Source organism: Coffea arabica, chromosome 5c (assembly GCF_036785885.1).
Source record: "Coffea arabica cultivar ET-39 chromosome 5c, Coffea Arabica ET-39 HiFi, whole genome shotgun sequence".
Taxonomy (NCBI): domain Eukaryota; kingdom Viridiplantae; phylum Streptophyta; class Magnoliopsida; order Gentianales; family Rubiaceae; genus Coffea; species Coffea arabica.
In genome coordinates, this window is record NC_092319.1 from 42,650,751 (window position 1) to 42,669,006 (window position 18,256).

General features: G+C 34.2%; 1 protein-coding gene across 1 annotated transcript; it reads left to right on the forward strand.

The window, feature by feature from the left end:
* The first annotated feature begins 3,237 nt into the window (after positions 1–3,237).
* LOC113690861 (mannan endo-1,4-beta-mannosidase 2) lies at positions 3,238–8,600 on the forward strand. The gene is made up of 5 exons (XM_027208952.2): positions 3,238–4,280; positions 4,905–5,102; positions 6,311–6,433; positions 7,377–7,588; positions 7,946–8,600. The coding sequence occupies exons 1-5, from the start codon at positions 3,900–3,902 to the stop codon at positions 8,352–8,354; spliced, it is 1,323 nt and encodes a 440-aa protein (XP_027064753.1). The 5' UTR covers positions 3,238–3,899; the 3' UTR covers positions 8,355–8,600.
* Positions 8,601–18,256: the final 9,656 nt, after the last annotated feature.

Consider the following 18,256-nt stretch of genomic DNA (forward strand, 5'->3'; position numbering starts at 1 on the left):
ATTAAATTCTTCAAAAATGGAGAAAGGGCAAAACCCATTCTTCATTTGCCTGGTGCAAGTCAATGACTAACCACCCAATCCAAAATGAGCAAGCAACAACCAGAACCCTTCTAGTTTCTTTATGGTTGCAGACTTTTAATGGAGAGAACACAACTCTTGGAACCTTGGGCGGCTGTGTAGTTTTCTTTCCCCATTAATGAGTTTATCACATACTAAATAATGTATGGTTTGTTTGACGAGTGCCCATAGGGCATTCGTTAGTTAATATATATTTTAGGTGTTATATTTTTAAAAATATAAGTTAGATTAAGTAGGAAAAGTTGATAAATACAATGCAGGGTAAGTAAAATTAAATAGAAAAAGTATATAAATATAAGAGAGGATAATAATTATTAGTATGTGTATATGCACGATAGATTAGGTGATACTAGATATATTAAGGAGTGTCCTAAGGATTCAGATAGAAAAACCCAATAACGTATTGAAAAGTAAAAGCATCATCAAATTCTTAATCTTAAGGCTTCATAGGTCTCTTATCAATGTTGGTGTTAAATAATGCTAAGTTACCAAAGTTGTAATCATATTATTGTGTGTCCTACCTTTACCCCTAATAATACTAACTTTAGAAGGATATCAGCACGTTCCTTTGTAGGAGGTGCAAACTACTCGGACAAGTTTCTTTTTATTTGAGAAACTTCAACAAGATGGTAAACTCATATGCAGTCTAAAAAGGTTAATTAAGTAAGAAAATGATCATGTCTGCGTTGTGGTGATCAAGAAACATAATTAAAAGGGACAATTAATATTCTATCCCACTCACAGGACAATGATATGCAGTATAATGGTAACCTCAGCAGGTTTTTGACTGATTTGCCTTTCTTTCGGAGTATTTGGTGTCATAATTACACCTTAATTGCTCTCATCATCTTTGATGATTTGGGGCTAACTAAGAAAATGAATGATGGTCTGCTTTTAGTTGGTTATTTCTGTAATCAATTTGCCATGTCATCATCTTCAATTTTGGTTGAAAATTTGAAACAGTTGTTAATTTTTATATTTAAATTATTCATATTTGTATAAATTCACAATAAATAAAAAAAAACTGCGCTAAGGCATGTGTAAAATTCTAGTTGCTATAATAAATATGAATTTTAGACAGGAACGATTGCAGTAACAATAATGGTTTTTGAAAGGTTCACGATTTTGATCGCTCAAGAAAAAAAAAATGTATGGCTCAAATTACAAAATATTCATTGTTTTTAATACTATGTGTGCCTGTGGAGTGTACAAAAAAGATTACTAAATTTATATTGTATTCAAATTGATTTACGCTGTGAACAAATGCATTTACGTTTTATTGAAATGCATGACACACTTTCGAGCTCAATAATTTCTATTGTTACTGAACTTTTTAAAGTTTTTGGAGACCTGAAAACTTTGGAAATTACAAACTTGAAATGGTTGGTGGAGTTCTGCTTAGACGTCAAAGGAGAAACTAATTGCATTTGGTAAGGTGAAGAAAGTACCATATTTTACCTCTGCAGGATTTGACTGTACAAAAATTCTTTAGGGGTTGAAATGAGGTTTCAGTTAGTATTTTAACAAGAAATACATAAATATATATATATGTATATCTTAATTTACACCAAAAAATACCTTACTATATAAACAAATTGAGTCATTTAATATATTACCTAATTTATTTTTATTTTTATATATAATTATATCATTTCAACTGCTCATTTCCAAACAACCACTCCACATCCACTAAAATTAACTATCATTTTTCTAACAAAAAGCTACAACTTCACTATAATACAAAAATAGTTTAACTCCTTTAAACTACTATTTTACAACAAAAAACAAATCAAATATTTTAAATATATTTTTTGTTAATTGCATACGTATTAGGTGTGCCTCAAGCATTAATAGTTTATAAATTAAAGCAGCTAACTAATTAAGCATCACTATTCTATTCCAAATAAATATATATACTTCTTTTTTCTTTTTACAAGTATATATATATATATATACTTCAAGATATATCATTGTCAGCCAAAGTTGATTAACTGATTTTTCATTGCTATATGGTTGACAATGCCATTGAATACGGAGTATAGACCCTTTTACATGATGATGCTGATAGAAATGGTTTTATGCTGGACATGTAGCGGGTCATACGGAAGTTAAGTCCCAGCATACCAAATTACGATGAAAAGAATATATTAAACAAGTCAAAAGAGAGAAAGAAAAAGAACTGAGAAAGTGATGGAAACTATAAAGAGGTGCACCAATTAAGCCCCAAATCCAGATCTCACATGGAGATCAAGACTTGGGTTGTCTTTGAAACCCTGCTTTGAAGGCAAGTCCTTTGAAGTTTCAGGTACATCTGAGGGAGAATTGGTGCAATGGCCCCCAGAAGTTCTGTAAAATCTCATTTTAGTTCTTAGAATGCAAAGATGATGGAATTTCATCCCTTGGCTTTTAACATTTCGGCTATTTGAAAGCCTCCTCAGAAGAGCAAAATTAGAATTAGAGTTACCAATTTCTTTCCAAAAATCATATGCAAATTAGAAAAAGCAATAGGTGTCAAAAGTGTCGTCATATATGGATCACAACCAAAACAATTCGACCAACTCTTTCATGCATAACTTATTTAGAGTTTATATTTATTTATCAAAATGAGCATTCACGTAGTCTACTGCTCCGACGGTTCTTGCCAGTAATTTAGCATCAATTATCACATCATGCATCACAAATATACAAACATTTGCATTTTGCAAATATTTCCCAAGTTGGTGCAACCTGGGACAACCGTGATGCACTTATTAGACTCGAATCCAAAAACCCCCTGATCTAAAAGTTAAGGGCCAAAATAAAATGCTCACGAAACTATAAGGTCAGTTATGACGATAATTTAGCATGTCGGTTAACTATGTTGACGGTGCAACAACTGTTCTGCAACTAAAGCGTAAAAGGTCCTTCCAAAGACAGTATGTATTCTTTTGCCCAACTAACAAGTAGAGTATCAAATGGGCACAAGCAAATAAATGACAATCCATAAGTCCTCTGATAATAAATATGGAGATATTCTTGACAATTATAATCTAATAGTACTAAATTAAGATGCGAGGCACGTATCACCGTTGGCCCATCACTGTTTCTATAAACCTATGATTTATTTCATAGTAAATTAATTTCAATATAAAGCCTGAGTGTTCAAAGAGCAAGGGATCTAATCTAACTAGGTGAAATTTGACACTACATTGCACCTCATGTCCAACACCAAGTCACCAACAGATGCTTGTCCTTAATTTTTGACCGGACTTGGGATAATGGGGAACATGTTAGGTATGCTTTCCCTACCTCTCTCCTATATAGTCTAAGGTTTCATTTTCCCAACCATCACTTTTAACCTTCCAATGGTTTATTCCCCCTACTAGTAACAGGGAACCGAGGCCGAACCGCCAAAGTGATAATAGTTAGTCATTTCTTCAACCCAACTTTCCCAGGATACAAGTCACAGAGGGGAAAAGAAAAACCATGATTCAGTCTCATGTGAGCTTCTGAAATTTAAAGCCCCATTTATGATTCTTGGGCTTTGGTTATCTTCCAAGTGAATTTTGAGGTACCCTTTTTGGGAAAGAGATCTGGGATTTCTTCAAAATCTTGTCTTTTTCCGTGGAGTGTAAAAATTGTGGAAGTTGAAGAGGTTTCAGGGATCAAAGAGTCATATAGGCCGGTGGGATTTCCATAATTTGTTCATTGGAGCTAAGAAAGTTTCCATTTTGGCATTTATTACGCCAAGATTTAGTTGATATTGAGGTGGAAAGCTGTTCAAGAATCAGTTTTTACAACTAGAGGTGCTGTGGTGGTTCTGTTTTTGATTCTTTTATGTCATGGTTAAATCATTTATGAGCAGAATGCTAGCAGGAAATGGCCTGCTATATCCAATTCTTGGCTTTGCATCGTGTATTGCTTTCATATATTTGTCATTTGGGGACCTTTGGATTAATTTCAATACAGAAACAAAGCTGAGTTTTGTGGAGAGGAATGGGACTCACTTCTTTCTGGATGGTAGAGTTTTTTACATTAATGGTTGGAATTCTTACTGGATGATGGACCATGCTGTGGATGAACATAAAAGACCTAGGGTGAAAGCAATGCTGCAAGTTGGAGCGAAGATGGGATTCACTGTTTGTCGGACTTGGGCCTTCAATGATGGTGATTACAATGCTCTCCAGATTTCTCCTGGTCGATTTGATGCAAAAGTTTTCAGAGTAAGCGAGTTTTGTTTCATTTATTGAATTTTTGCATTTGTTTGATTTAGTCACATAGTGTAGCCTTTTCAGGATTTGAGCGTCATAATAATTGCTTACCATTGATCTGTGCCTTTTTGCAGATACTTTTTATCAATCAAATCATTTTACTAATTTATTGGAGCTATGACTAGCTTGAGAATTTTTCTTAATTAACTGCGTAGACGTGAAATCTAAATTTCTAAGCTTTTATTTGAACTATAAAAAGAAATGTGTAAACTTTGTAGGATTAATTTGACGACCCCAAATTTCAGCTGATTCTGGTTCACTGAACAATTTTGTCTGCTCATTTTACTCTTTCGCACTCTTGAAAGCCAAAACGTCTAACCTAGTGAACTGCAATCTGATATCGCCTTTTCAAACTACTGAAAACTTGAGAAAACACTGAAGTTGATGTCATGATTTTTTTTCCTTCTGATTAAGCTTTTGATAATTTCCATGGCTTCTGGGATATGAGCATTTATATTTGAATTAAATAACCATTATTTTTTATTTCTTTGGTATTAATTTCTTGACAAATGTAGCGTCGTATTTTTCACTTTCGCGTTTACAACTTCATTGACTGCATGAGCTGTGTTATTGTAGGCCTTGGATCATGTAATAGCAGAAGCCAGACGACAAGGAATCAGGCTTATCCTTTGCTTAGTCAACAACTTGAAAGCATATGGTGGAAAGACTCAATACGTCAAATGGGCGTGGGATGAGGGTGTTGGAATAAGCTCTTCTAACGATTCTTTCTTCTACGATCCATCCATCCGTCATTACTTCAAAAACTATGCCAAGGTAACTTGTCAGTATTCCTGTGTCATGTTTGAGTCAATTCTGTTCAGAAAGCTTGAATTTCTTGTCTTATTAGACGGCAGCTGAAAATTACATCACCTATTAGGACTGTTTTAGTTTGAGTTTCCAGTCCAGTTTGTCTTGAATTTCTTGTCTTATTAGACGGCAGCTGAAAATTACATCACCTATTAGGACTATTTTAGCTTGAGTTTCCAGTCCAGTTTTCTTCTGTACATCAATACGGTGCTCTTGTTCGGTGCCAAAGTTCATATGACAGTACTCGGACATCATTATTTTGTTGTTTTCAGATCAATCCATTTCCCAGAACCAACAAAAATTTGACAGCACTCCTGAGAAATGGCAAAAAAGATTTTGTTTTTTTGACTCACTGTCTTTTCAAACGCAAAAACTTATTTGATTTCTTCTGATCTGGGGCGTGGCCAAGCGGCTGCCGAAGATGCAAGAAGAAACGATGAGACATCATGAGTTTCTGCCTAGTGCCTGTGGTGACAGTTAGTGAACGTAGCATTATTTAGTTTTGTGGGACACCTTTACAATGTTATAGGTATTTTATGAGACAATTTAGATTTGAAAAATAAAAATCAAAACTTGTAGGAATCCTTAATGTGTTTCTGAATCGTTCATGCTGTAATAATAATCACACAATCATATGACAGTAAATTAAGTATTTTAAGTCAATATATTGACAGTTTTGCAATTTTGTAATGAGAGTCCTTCAATTTTTCTTTATTTCTCCCATAATAGCCTATGATAGCTCAAATTTTCTGATTACAGCTCCAACAATGTCCCAGAATCTTCTCAGAAACTGGAGTTTTAATCAGTAAATATCAGCTAATTGGGTAAAATGATAAAAAATTTTCTTTTAACACAGTTGGCCAGCGACAAGTATTTGTATTTTTTGTGCAGGAATACGACGATGTAACTAGTTTAACTCATCTTTACTAGTAAAGACACTAACTTAAATGTTTATTGCAATCTCTTTGCACTGGCTTAAATGATAGACTAAATATATGCGTATCAATCTATTAAATAATGCATAGTTTTGTGAGTTGGTCCTTGTTCTTGCTTGAATATTTGCAGCTGCTCAATAATGGTCATGCTTCTTTGTCAGCAATATAAATATATGAAATAATGTTGTTACTGTAAATTCTATCATGTCTCGTAATTTCTATAAATCTTTCTCTTTCCAGACAGTTCTTACAAGAAAGAACACAATCACTGGAATTGAGTACAGGGATGACCCTACTATACTTGCATGGGAATTAATTAATGAACCCCGCTGCATAACTGACCCTTCAGGTGACACTCTCCAAGTAAGTCTTTAGTCGCATCCGCTGCTTTGAATTTGTGTGTTGATGATGGTGTAGTCCAAAAACTATACCAAGTGAATTACAAGCATCCTGTCTTTATTAGCTTTAATTGATTTCCTGAACTCTTCTGGTCTGGAATTCTGCAGTTTGATGTATATATTATTTTGGGCAGTATTTATAGTGTTCGACACATTGTAGTGACTCCTGGCATTATTTTTGTATGCTTGTGATGATCAAACTAATAAAAGACATTACTATTTTGTTGCTAACTTGCTATTACTGTAATCATTTTAGTAACTCCTATCCCTTATAGCTTAAATTGGTTACGTTAATTCTTCTGGCCTGGAATTCTGCAGTTTGATTTATATATTAGTTTGGCCAGAATTTATGGAATTAGACCCATTTTAGTGACTGCACGTTAATCAGTGTATGCTTGTGATGTTCAAACTAATTACTTCAAGCTATTACCATGTTGTTACCACGACCATGATACATTAACTTATCTTGCTTGCTCAATGTGTGGCACATGCTAGTTTTTCTGCTTATTTACGTTACAACTGGTTTGTGACTACATTTGCAGTTTTAACTGCTGATTATTTCTTTAGATACCTAAATCATCAGATTCTGTGGAACATGGTGCTGAGAACTAGTTGTTGCCTGCAAGGCAAGTTTATGTATCCATAGTCTATAAATTTTCTAGACTTGGATACAATTTTTTCTACTATCTTTCCAGAATGCCACTCAAAAATTTACAAAATATCCATCCGCTCGGTCAAAGTTTCAGATAGCTTTTATTTTATTTTCCAAAGTCATTTGGATGAAGGAGGCATTTTCTTCACTGATGTTTCTGCTAGTTATGACTTATTGGCCCATGGGGGAAGTTCTCTTAGTCCAGATGTTGATCTTTTCTCTTCATAATTATTACTTTTATGTCATAAAAATGCAGGACTGGATTGAAGAAATGTCAACTTATGTAAAATCAATTGACGGGAATCATCTCATAACTGTGGGTCTTGAAGGATTCTATGGTCCTAAAAGTCCAAAAAGGTTGACTGTCAATCCAGAATTTTGGGCTGCTGATCTGGGATCTGATTTCATTCGCAATTCCAAGATCTCAACCGTTGATTTTGCCTCTGTCCATATTTATCCTGACCACTGGTAAGCTCCTACTGGTATAGCATTTTAAGCTCTTTTCAAAAATCTCTTGATGTCCATTTCCCTACTGAAGTCACCTTGAGGCAGAAGCTGTGAACCTTGGTTGTTTTCTGGGTAAAAATTTGAGAATAAGTGAATGGAGAAAGCTTTGAAACTGCAATTAGAGTCATATGGCCTGGGACATATCCGGTTCTTTCCCGTCTGTACAGAGGTTCAATGCCATTTTGGGTTCTTGTTAGCCGCATGTGCTATATTTAACTTGATATTTTCAGACAGCTACATTTTTTTTTATTGGTTAGCTTCATTTTCTTCTCATGGAACAAATGATTTAAAACCATGCTATGGGTTACTTATTTGTAGGTTCCACGATCAAGCCTTCGAAGAAAAACTCAAATTTGTTTCTAAATGGATGCTTTCTCACATTGAAGATGGTGACGGAGAGCTGAAAAAGCCTGTACTTTTTACTGAATTTGGACTGTCAGACGAAAACAAGGATTTTACGCCATCTCAAAGAGATAAATTCATGAAACTTATTCTTGATATCATCTACAAGTCTGCAAAAAGAGACAAGGCTGGGGCAGGATCCTTCGTATGGCAATTCTTTGTTGGAGGGATGGAAAAGTACTATGACGATTTTGCAATTGTTCCATGGGAGAGGCCATCAACATATCAGTTATTTACACGACAATCATGTAAGTTAGCTGCACTTCAAGGAGTTTTACCTTCACAGAAGCAACGCTTGAAAGATTTCTGTTCGCATAAACAATGATCTAAACATTCGCTTCTTAAGGAATATAGAAGATAAAAAAAAAAACGTCTGAATTTCATTCGGTAACTTCACAAATGAATGCCACAGGAGAAATGTGGTCTTTCTTTTGTCACTTCTCCTTAGTCTATATGTAGTAGGCGGCGAGCTGCAGGCATTTAGTAGTTGTGCACTTTACTCGCACTCCATTTCTGTATAATTTTGGAGTGATACTTTCTGATTCTTTTATGCATTGTTGATAATTTGATATTCAGCTGACTAAGATATGTGGCCAAGTGAGAAACTAACAACCAACGAGCAATATACCTTCTAACAATACCTGTTATATACATGCAACTGCCGGTTGTTTGTTTGATATAACACTGTATCTGATCCGTAGTGGTGATTAGAATCAAAATCGTTCAAACTTTTTTGTTATGAAAAAGAAAAAACAAAAGGCGTTGTATAGTTTTTTGTATGTGCTTGCCTTTTTTTTTTTTTTTTTTCAACACAGGTAGGGATGGCAATGGGGACGGGCACCTGTCCCGCGAGGGGTCATTGGGGCGGAATTTTTTGCTCCCGTTTAGAAACGGGGCGGGGCGGGGGAGTGTGGGTGGGGGTACACTCTCCCGCCCAGCCACCCGTTTGAAATATATATATATATATATATATATATGTACATAATTATATATATAATGATATTATCAATTATACTACTAATTATACATGTCTATTAATAAAAATTATTAATTGTTTATACTAAATTTATTAATATATTTATATTAAATTCCTAACTACACTTAATACAATAACACTTTTTCTAAAAAAACACAATAATAATTTAGTAATTGTAGTTGTATCAAAAATGAAAACTTGATTATTTTAATTATATTTGTTTTATTATATTAGATTGTATTAAAAAAATCTTTGTTTAATTATTTTTATGAGTTTCAATTGTAAAGTTACAATCAATAATAATTTGGTGATGCATTAATATTTTAATACTTGATTATTTGCTCAAATTTAATTATAATTAAGTTATATAATAAAATTTTTTAATCCCACGAGTGCTTCTGCGGGAGAAGTGGGGCGGGGCGGGGGTGGAGCGGGGGACGGAGAGGGGGGAATTAAAATGCAATGGGGCGGGGGGTGGGGGAGGTGTTCCCCGCCCCATTGCCATCCCTAAACACAGGGAATATCTCAACTTTGCTAGACTAATCTCTCTGCGCCTGTGCACTTGTTATGGAATTTCTGGATCTTGTACGGACAGGTTAACCTTTTCGTAACAGTGGTATCAGAGCCAAGCAACGAACCCAACATCTCAGGTTCGAATCTCGCAGAGGCTCTGCCTCCATGAAGGGGGAGTCCCAAAATTACCGGGCCGTCGAGGACGTCGGCCTCTAAGAAGGGGCGTTTGTTATGGAATTTCTGGGCCTTAAAATGCAATGAGGCGGGGTGGGGGGAGGTGTCCCCCGCCCTACCCCCGCCTCATTGCCATCTCTAAACACAGGGAATATCTCAAATTTGTTAGACTAATCTCTCTGCGCCTGAGCACCCCGCCCCTCAAGGATATACAAACGGTAGAGAGATGATTCGAACACACGATTTTGAGATCTAACTAGGCTACTCCAAAACCATCTGAACCAATCCTAAGGGGCTTGGACGCGCTTGCTTGCTTGCGTAAATTATATCTATACTTCAAAAACCACTTCTGACAACATTGTCAGAAAATTTGGATGCCACACCAGTGCAGCAAGTTCGACAGAGCAGAAATTACACCCTTTTTCCTTCGAATTTTGTCTCTAAAGTTGCCTCAACAGACAAGACTTGCCAGTTATTTTGCTCATTGCTAAGTTGGCCTTGGATAGTTGGGGTACCATAACTGCAACAAGAAAGCAACTTCTTCTTCTTGTATGGATGAATGGCCAATATTGTTATACCGACAAAATCATGATAAGGGGTCTCATGGATCATCAGAAATATTTGTATTGTGTGGAAGAAAAGCAGAAAAAGTGAGAACCACATACTTTGATATAATAGTGCAGCAATTGCAACTCTCCAGCCCTGGATTCGCTAAAACTTTTGGGGTCTTAATCGACAAACTCATGCCAAAATGTGAGCCACAAGGCTCACTTTATTTCTGCTTCTCAAGATAATCATATAGTAATTGATTACCTTTGCAAATGCGCATAAAAAAAAAGTCCGTTCTACATCGGAAATTCCAAATCCACTAAGGCCTAAATCATTATTATAATCCTTTGTGGTCCATCCATTCCTACAACAATCGAAATTTTATACTGTCATCTTTGAATGTTTACTCTTTTTTTTTTAACTTTTTTTTTTTTATCAAATGAGGAGGGGAGTTTAAGAAGGAAGGAAGGAAGGAGAAGCAGAAGTTGAACTTAAAATTTCTAATTTTTGAAATTTCTACCTTCGTTATCTATGAATATTTGCTAATTAACTAAACACAACAATATTTTAAAACATTAATTAGAGGTTTTTTTTTTTCTCTTCAGTTGACTCATATAATATAGCAGTCAAAACAAACGGGCTGGAAACTGAATTCAGGATCAATCAGAATTGTATTAAGCCCACAGCATTTGATAAACTCTACCTTGAATTTCTGAGGAATTCATCCATGTTACAAAACCTTGGATAAGGCATGGATTAGCAGCAAATTTTCTTCCATACAATAGGACTTTATCCGTTGGAAATAAGTAAAAGATGGTCCATCTCATAAGTTTTAGGTTTTGGTGGAAATAAGCTCTGAGAATTTTCTTCCAAATTCAACTCTAAGCATGAAATCTTTGTTTCTGTTCCATTCTTTAATTCTTATTTTTTTTTTCTAGAGGTTTAAAGTCTTCTTTAAATGTAAAAGAGAGGAAACAAAACTCTCGATTTTCCAAAGACATCTAGACTTCAAGTCTTCTTATTACAGTTAGGGGTTGGTGGCATGTTTACATCCTCAGGAAAATTATCATTCCTGGAAAGATTCTAATGTTAATATTCAGCGTAGGACAGATGTAGAGCATCTGACTTGTGGTCTCATTTTCCTGATAGAAACCCAAAGCTGAAAACGATTTAGAAAATAAAAACCAATAGCCGAAATTGGAAACAGCTAAAGAATAAATAGCTTTAGAGCCTAGTTATATAAAAAAAAAATGAAATTTGAGTATAAATCTTGGGAAATCTATACCAGTTGGCTTCTTCTAGATTCAAAATGTGAATCAGTCCCCGGTCCAAAATGACTTCATATTATGAGTTTGTAGGACAACTTTGCAAGAAACCTCTAATCTTGAAGTGGTACTCTGATTTCATATTTGCATTATTGTTAGTCCAAGTTTGATGGGTCAGTATCTATGTCTTGCTTCACTAATCAAGCAGATTTCAAACGAGTATGATGCTGATGGTGATGGGCATTAATAATAATGCTTGTTGACGGCAAAATAAGTATGAGAAGAAGAAAAAATGAATTGATGATATTGTTTTATATAATTGGGGTTTTGGTGTAAGTTAGAAAGCGTAAATATTTGTAGTATTGCAACAAACATTTGATATAGTCATCTGTCAAACTTGTCAGGCTTCAAGAAGTTTTAATTAATCTGTCCATAACTGATAATTTAGTATATAGTCTTACGCGGAAATTATCCCACTTTCACAGGAACATACGTGTTCTTTTGATTCAGAATAAAATAAAACCTATGTCCTCTTTTTTTTTTTTTTTTATAGATAAAAATTTGAATGGGTTCGATCTGATCATCATCATAAGTCAAAACATGATTTTGAAACCGTAAATTGTTTATTGAGATTCTTATAAATCATTCACCAACACAGTTGTTACGGCTAGCTTACAGGTATCCCCTCTGTGTTAATGTATCTTTAGTATTATTTTGTACATGACTGCAACTATGGACACACGTTGGACCGGAACCTAGCCTTAGGCAGCTTATAACCACAGAACAGAATTCTATGTATTCTGTTATGAATAAATATGGTACCACAAATGAAATCCTCCTTGTACGACTACTGATGGACACCTTTTAAGCTAGGTTGTTGCAACCACAAGAAACTGACGCGAGTTCTTGAATTATTCACTCCTACTATTACAATTCCTCCAGGAATTGGTAAACTTTTTTCAACCTTTCTCCATTTCCTATTACAACAACTGCAAGCCATATATGCTGACAAATTATAGAGAAAATGATTATTTTTTTTGGCGACACAGGGGTATCCCAGTGTATTTACCGGACTAATCCCCCTGCAGCTGTACAAAGCTTCACCCAAGGATGCACAACAATATTAGCACAACAGGATTTGAATTGGTAACCTACGAGATACTATCGCATGTGGTCACGCTGAGCTCCCTGCTGGGGGCATAGGGAAAAGGATCAAGGGCAGGAACGATTGCAGGAGCAATCGTTTCTGAAAGTTATGTATATTTTGTACACGTCGTAACTCTGTTTATACATGATGTAACTTATTTTCAACAACGTGTAATTCTAAAATAAAATTTTATGGATCCCATACATGTTAAAACCGAGGTACAAGATGAGATCTGGACCGTACAACTTTTTTTGGTCAAATTTTGACCGTGAACTGTCAGGAACGGTTGCTGCCCCTCTTCCTAGAGAAAATGATCGAGTACTAGTTTAGATTTGTGTAAACTGTAATCATGGCATTCTTCAAACATCACCCAAGTTCAATCATTATTTTGTTTTCATTGAATCAATATGTGTAGCTACAAAAAATAAAAAAAAATACTGATATAGTACTGGAAAAAAGATAAACATTTCACATATTAGTGGTAACAAAATTAGATGATCTAAATTGAATTGAAGCCGTTTCAAAGATATATTTATATTTCCTTTTGTCTTAAAGCAAATTTGGATTCACAATTCATATCCTTAATTACTCATTTGAGCTATCCTCTTGTCTGTTACTAGAAAAATTCAAAAATTGATTTAAATTTTAGGGGAAGTCTATGAATTATGATGGGTTAGAGTGTTAATGGGAATTTGTCCTAATCGTGCCTTAAGTAAGATGTTGGATGCCATGATTAGGATGCACTTGGCTTAGAGAATTGCTAACCCAAAACTTAGAAGGGCATAAAAAAAAAGAAGAAGAAGCTTCCTCTTTTAGTCAAATGAAGAAGCAAAAATCTAATAAGAAACAATTACGACTTGGCGTTCAAAGTTTAGGACCACGTCAAAGTATACGTACGTCACCTATCACAGCTGTTCCTTCAACCTTGTGTTCCCATCGTTAAATAATTTTTTTCAACAGTCAAACTGATTTATCATTAGAAGAAAACGAAGGTTTTATCATTAGAAAACGTTTTAGTTCCATCTAAGGGACTGTATCAACGTTTTACAAAGCGACTTGGGAGTTGAAGGGTTAGAAGACGGTGGAAATTGTTCTCCACAAGTTGAGTACGTGGATCAAGTGGACAGCAGAAAAATCCCACCTCACATTTGAAGTCAAACCACAAAGCTCAATTGCTGTTTGAAAATGGAAATTGGTGTTGGCATTTTCTCATTGAAATATCAACCCACTTTGGCAATCCCACTCCAAAATCTTCTTCAATTTTTTGTCCACATTAGACCCCATTATATTTTCAAGGGCAAAACATACGTGGATCCTCGAACTATTAATCTTGTACACTTTTTGTCATTCAATTATTATTCATATACTTTTAGCCCTCTTACTCTTAAAAAACGTATAATCTAGCCATTCTATCAATTTTAACGTTTAGTCCTAACGAAATCTATCTCAATTTGACATAATTTTGATTATTTCCAATCACATCTAATCACCATTGCAACTACTACATGCCATGACCAACCATAGATTGTTATTGACTAATAATTGACAACTATTATAGTGTTGTGAATATTAGATGAAATTACATTTTTAGAATCTGTTTTTTAATTAGATTCTAACTCTAAACTTCTATGAATCTTGCTAGTTATGAGTAAATTTTTGCTTGTGTATTGTGCATGATGTAGTTTGTGTTGGTTTTAACATTTTGAATGAACAAAAGGGTCAGAAAGATACGCTTTTAGGAGTTAAAGGGCTGGCTAAAAATATACAAATAATAGTTAGAGGGTTAGTATACAATTAAGTATACTAACTTAATCATATATGCCCACTCTTTTTGGTTCAAAGGACCAAAACAAGATTCATCTATCTATGGTATACCAATAAACTAGAAACAGAAAAAAAAAAATTATGTTTTTTTGGGGTTCTGGTTACAGTTGGTCGACTAGGTACTGAAGTCCAAAAATGACCAATTGAATGATAGGACTGACCTTTCCAAGTGTGGGACGATTAGTCTTAGGATTGAACTACCAAGAGTTGAAATTGCCGATGAATGGTTGCTCAACTAATATATGGTGTACCAATTGGTCGCTTTGCTGTTGTGATTGGAGATGTCAAAGAATTAGAAAACAGAAGGTAAAGATAAATAAAATCTAATAATAAGAATTTGATTTACATCAACATCAAAAGTGTGTAATGCCAAAAGTTGACGTAGAATTGGTGCAGACACAAAAAAAAAAAAAAACCATCATGTTTTTTGGTTTCGATATTACAAAATGATATGTTTCTTGCATCAATTGATGATGGGTTTTTGTAGCTATTTCAGCCAAAATACTGGGGTTTAAGTCTTGAATCTTCATGCATCGTCGATTATCATACCTTGAACTATTTTTCTTTAATTTTTTTGGTGATCTCTAGGTAATTGTTTCATTAGTAATCACCACAAGATTATTACCCCCTTCATAGCTAAAACTTGAAAGCGAAGCTATACTATTACTATAGAAAAGAGACGCAGAAAGCGAATGATGCTTCATGCCGACTTTAAAACTAATCATACTATCACTGTTTATCTCGTTGTCAGGTTTCCATTGGCATTGATTCGACTACTCATCAACTTAGCCATATACATTCCTTCAAAAAAAAAAAATTAGTTATATACATTATCAATCAAACAGAAAAAAGAAAAGAAAGATACTTGATCTCTGTACTGAAATTCTGTATGATTGTAAACCCTAAGGAGGTAATTCAGGAAAACCTCCTTACCATGGGCACAGGAAATGAAACCTTTTGAAAAAAATAACTTAAATCTTTGTAGAAGAGGTAGCCTCTTTCTACTGTTCATTTAATTCCATAAACCATGCATGATTAAATAACTGTTTATTATGTTTCTAAGTTTTTGTATGTTTTGAGATGATCTAGTCTGGATGTATAACCAAGACAGTTCGTGTCAACATCTAAACCCATATAACTGCACATATAATTGATGGAAATAACAGGATTTATTGAATTATTGATTTGGAATATGCGTGAAAATGTTTGTTGTGTCGGGACAACGAATATGTGTAATTATTAATTTACAAGTATCATAGGAAAAAGAAAATACACAATCTATGAAGACATTAAAGGTTACTCCAAGATAATACATAAGGTTAATATTACATACACATACAGTGTATACAGTATCCAAAATTCAAATTTAAAATTAGATTAGTTGTCATACATCAAACAGTGATAATGTATATGCTGTCAGTGTTTAAAAGAATTAATTCTAATACTAATTCGACAAAGTTTATGCTATATTCTATTTGCTCCCACATATCACATCTAACATTTCATTTAAACATGTTGACACTACGCCAAGAAAAAAAATAGAGGATCTATCAGAAAATATCAAATGCACAACTTTCTTTCTATCAATTCAGAAAAATAAGTAAAAATTTTTTTGGGCGAAAAAACTTTTTTATTTATTTTTCTGAATTGATAGAAAGACAAAAAAACTTAATTTGCCATTTCGCTTTGTACTTACTTTTTAAATTAAAAAAACGTGTAATCCAATATCATTAGACTCCTAAAGCAACCCAATATTGTGAACACATATCCCAATTTAATGACATTACTGGGAGTGCCTAATCGTGGCATTTTATTTCGTACATAACTTCAGGCTTGTTTGGATAGTCATTTTCCATCGAAAAATGATATTGTTTTCCGTAAACACATTTTTCTATCATCTTTTTACCTTACATACATCAAATCGTTATAATAATTTTCCAACGAAAAATCCATAAAAAATGCAATCCAAACACACTCATTTAGAGAACCGTGTCTTCTGTTATTACTATGCTTTTTTATTATCTATACTAGCTATGCTTCTTTCCAAATTTGTTGCTATTCTCCTCTTAGAAAAGGAAATAGCACAACTTCTTTGACCTTTGAAAATAGACTATCGCATCCAAATGCAATTTGAGAAACCAAAAGTCAAAAGAATCATACGCGATACTTTTATTTTTAGCCCCCCGCCCCCCAAATAGCAAAATTATCGGTTCAGATTTAAAAAGTGATGGTTTCAATTCTTTGAAAGGTGGAACTTGAACAAACCTTATAGCGGTGGTTACAATTAAGGTTTTTGAACTTTCGGTTTTGATTCAATTTTAATTCTAATTTTATTTTGGTTATGATTATGGTTTCTTCTGGTTACGAATCTGGTTCTTTTAGTTATATTTAAACACTTATTATTATAAAATTGATTTTAAAATAAAATATGACAATAAATGCAGAAAAAATAAGTACTTTATTATATTATAATATGTGAGGAAAAAGAAAAAATGATGTGAATTTTATTTTAAAAAAAACTGTTGTTGATTAGATTGGATTGCTTTTGAATTTCGATTAGTTATGGAATTTAGACTTATCAATGAAATGGGACAATGGGCTCTTAGGCTAAAATTGAGGCTGCTGGTGTTTGATATTGAACTTTAAACTTTTAGGCAATTTAAACAAGTTCTAAACTGCTGATTTTGATTTCGGTTCAAGTTTTTGGTTAACCTGAAATTGAATATTTAGTCACAGTCATAGTTCAGGTTCTGATTTTGATAATTCGATTCCAATTTGTTTCCCAATTCTGGTCCGATTCGGATTCAAGTATGTAACTTGGTCCCCCCTAACTAATCACATAGCACATATTACCCCAGTAGCATAACGAATCCACTAGAAATTCACCCAGAATTCTAAAAACCTTCTAGAATTTACAGCGAGAAAAGTAAAAACCGCCAGGGCCAGAAAAATACCTTTGGGAGTTGGGTTTGTTTGGATCGTAAGTTATTTGAAATATTTTTACTGTACCACTTTTTGTGACGTGATGTATGTGAGATAAAAAGGTAATTGAAAAGATAAAAAGGTGTATTGAAAATTGTAATAATAATGTAAGTAAATAAAATTGAAGAAATAATGCTCAATCCAAACAAAGCCGAAACCTCTCCTGACTTCTACCTCCCTGGGGTGAATTAACTTGTCAGCATAGCCAATCCACCAACACTTCACCTGACCTGAGATGCTAGTGGTACTAAAAAAGAATAGAAAAATACTATTCACTGAAGAAGAATAAAAAAAAAAAATCATAGTGGTCAAAGCAGAAGAAATACTTTTTTTTTTTATAAGAGCAGAAGAAATACTTAACCCCAAGAATTGCATAGATTTCAGCACCTAGCAACATTCCAAAAGCCAATCACAAATTCGACACCTAAATTTCATCACTCCATGAAAATCCAATCACTTTAAAAGTCAAGACCAGACCACTATATCAATTGCTACGCCATGTAACACTAGATTCCACCATTAATAAACATTCTTAAAGTTGTTTGGTTCAAACAGTTATTAGAAGACCGTGTCAAAGCACAACATTCATACCCTCCCCAGACATTCCAAACAACTTCTTTTACATTTTCTTGTGTTGAAAAAAACAAAGAGAGTCCCACGAATGAGGAAAGTCCCATCCTTTGCCTTTGCCGTAATTTGACTGCAGATATGGTTTGCAAGCTAAATGCAAGCCTAAAGCTTTGCCGGCACCTTGCATTTTCGGATTTCCCCAACCATTATGTGTTTATTGCAATGTG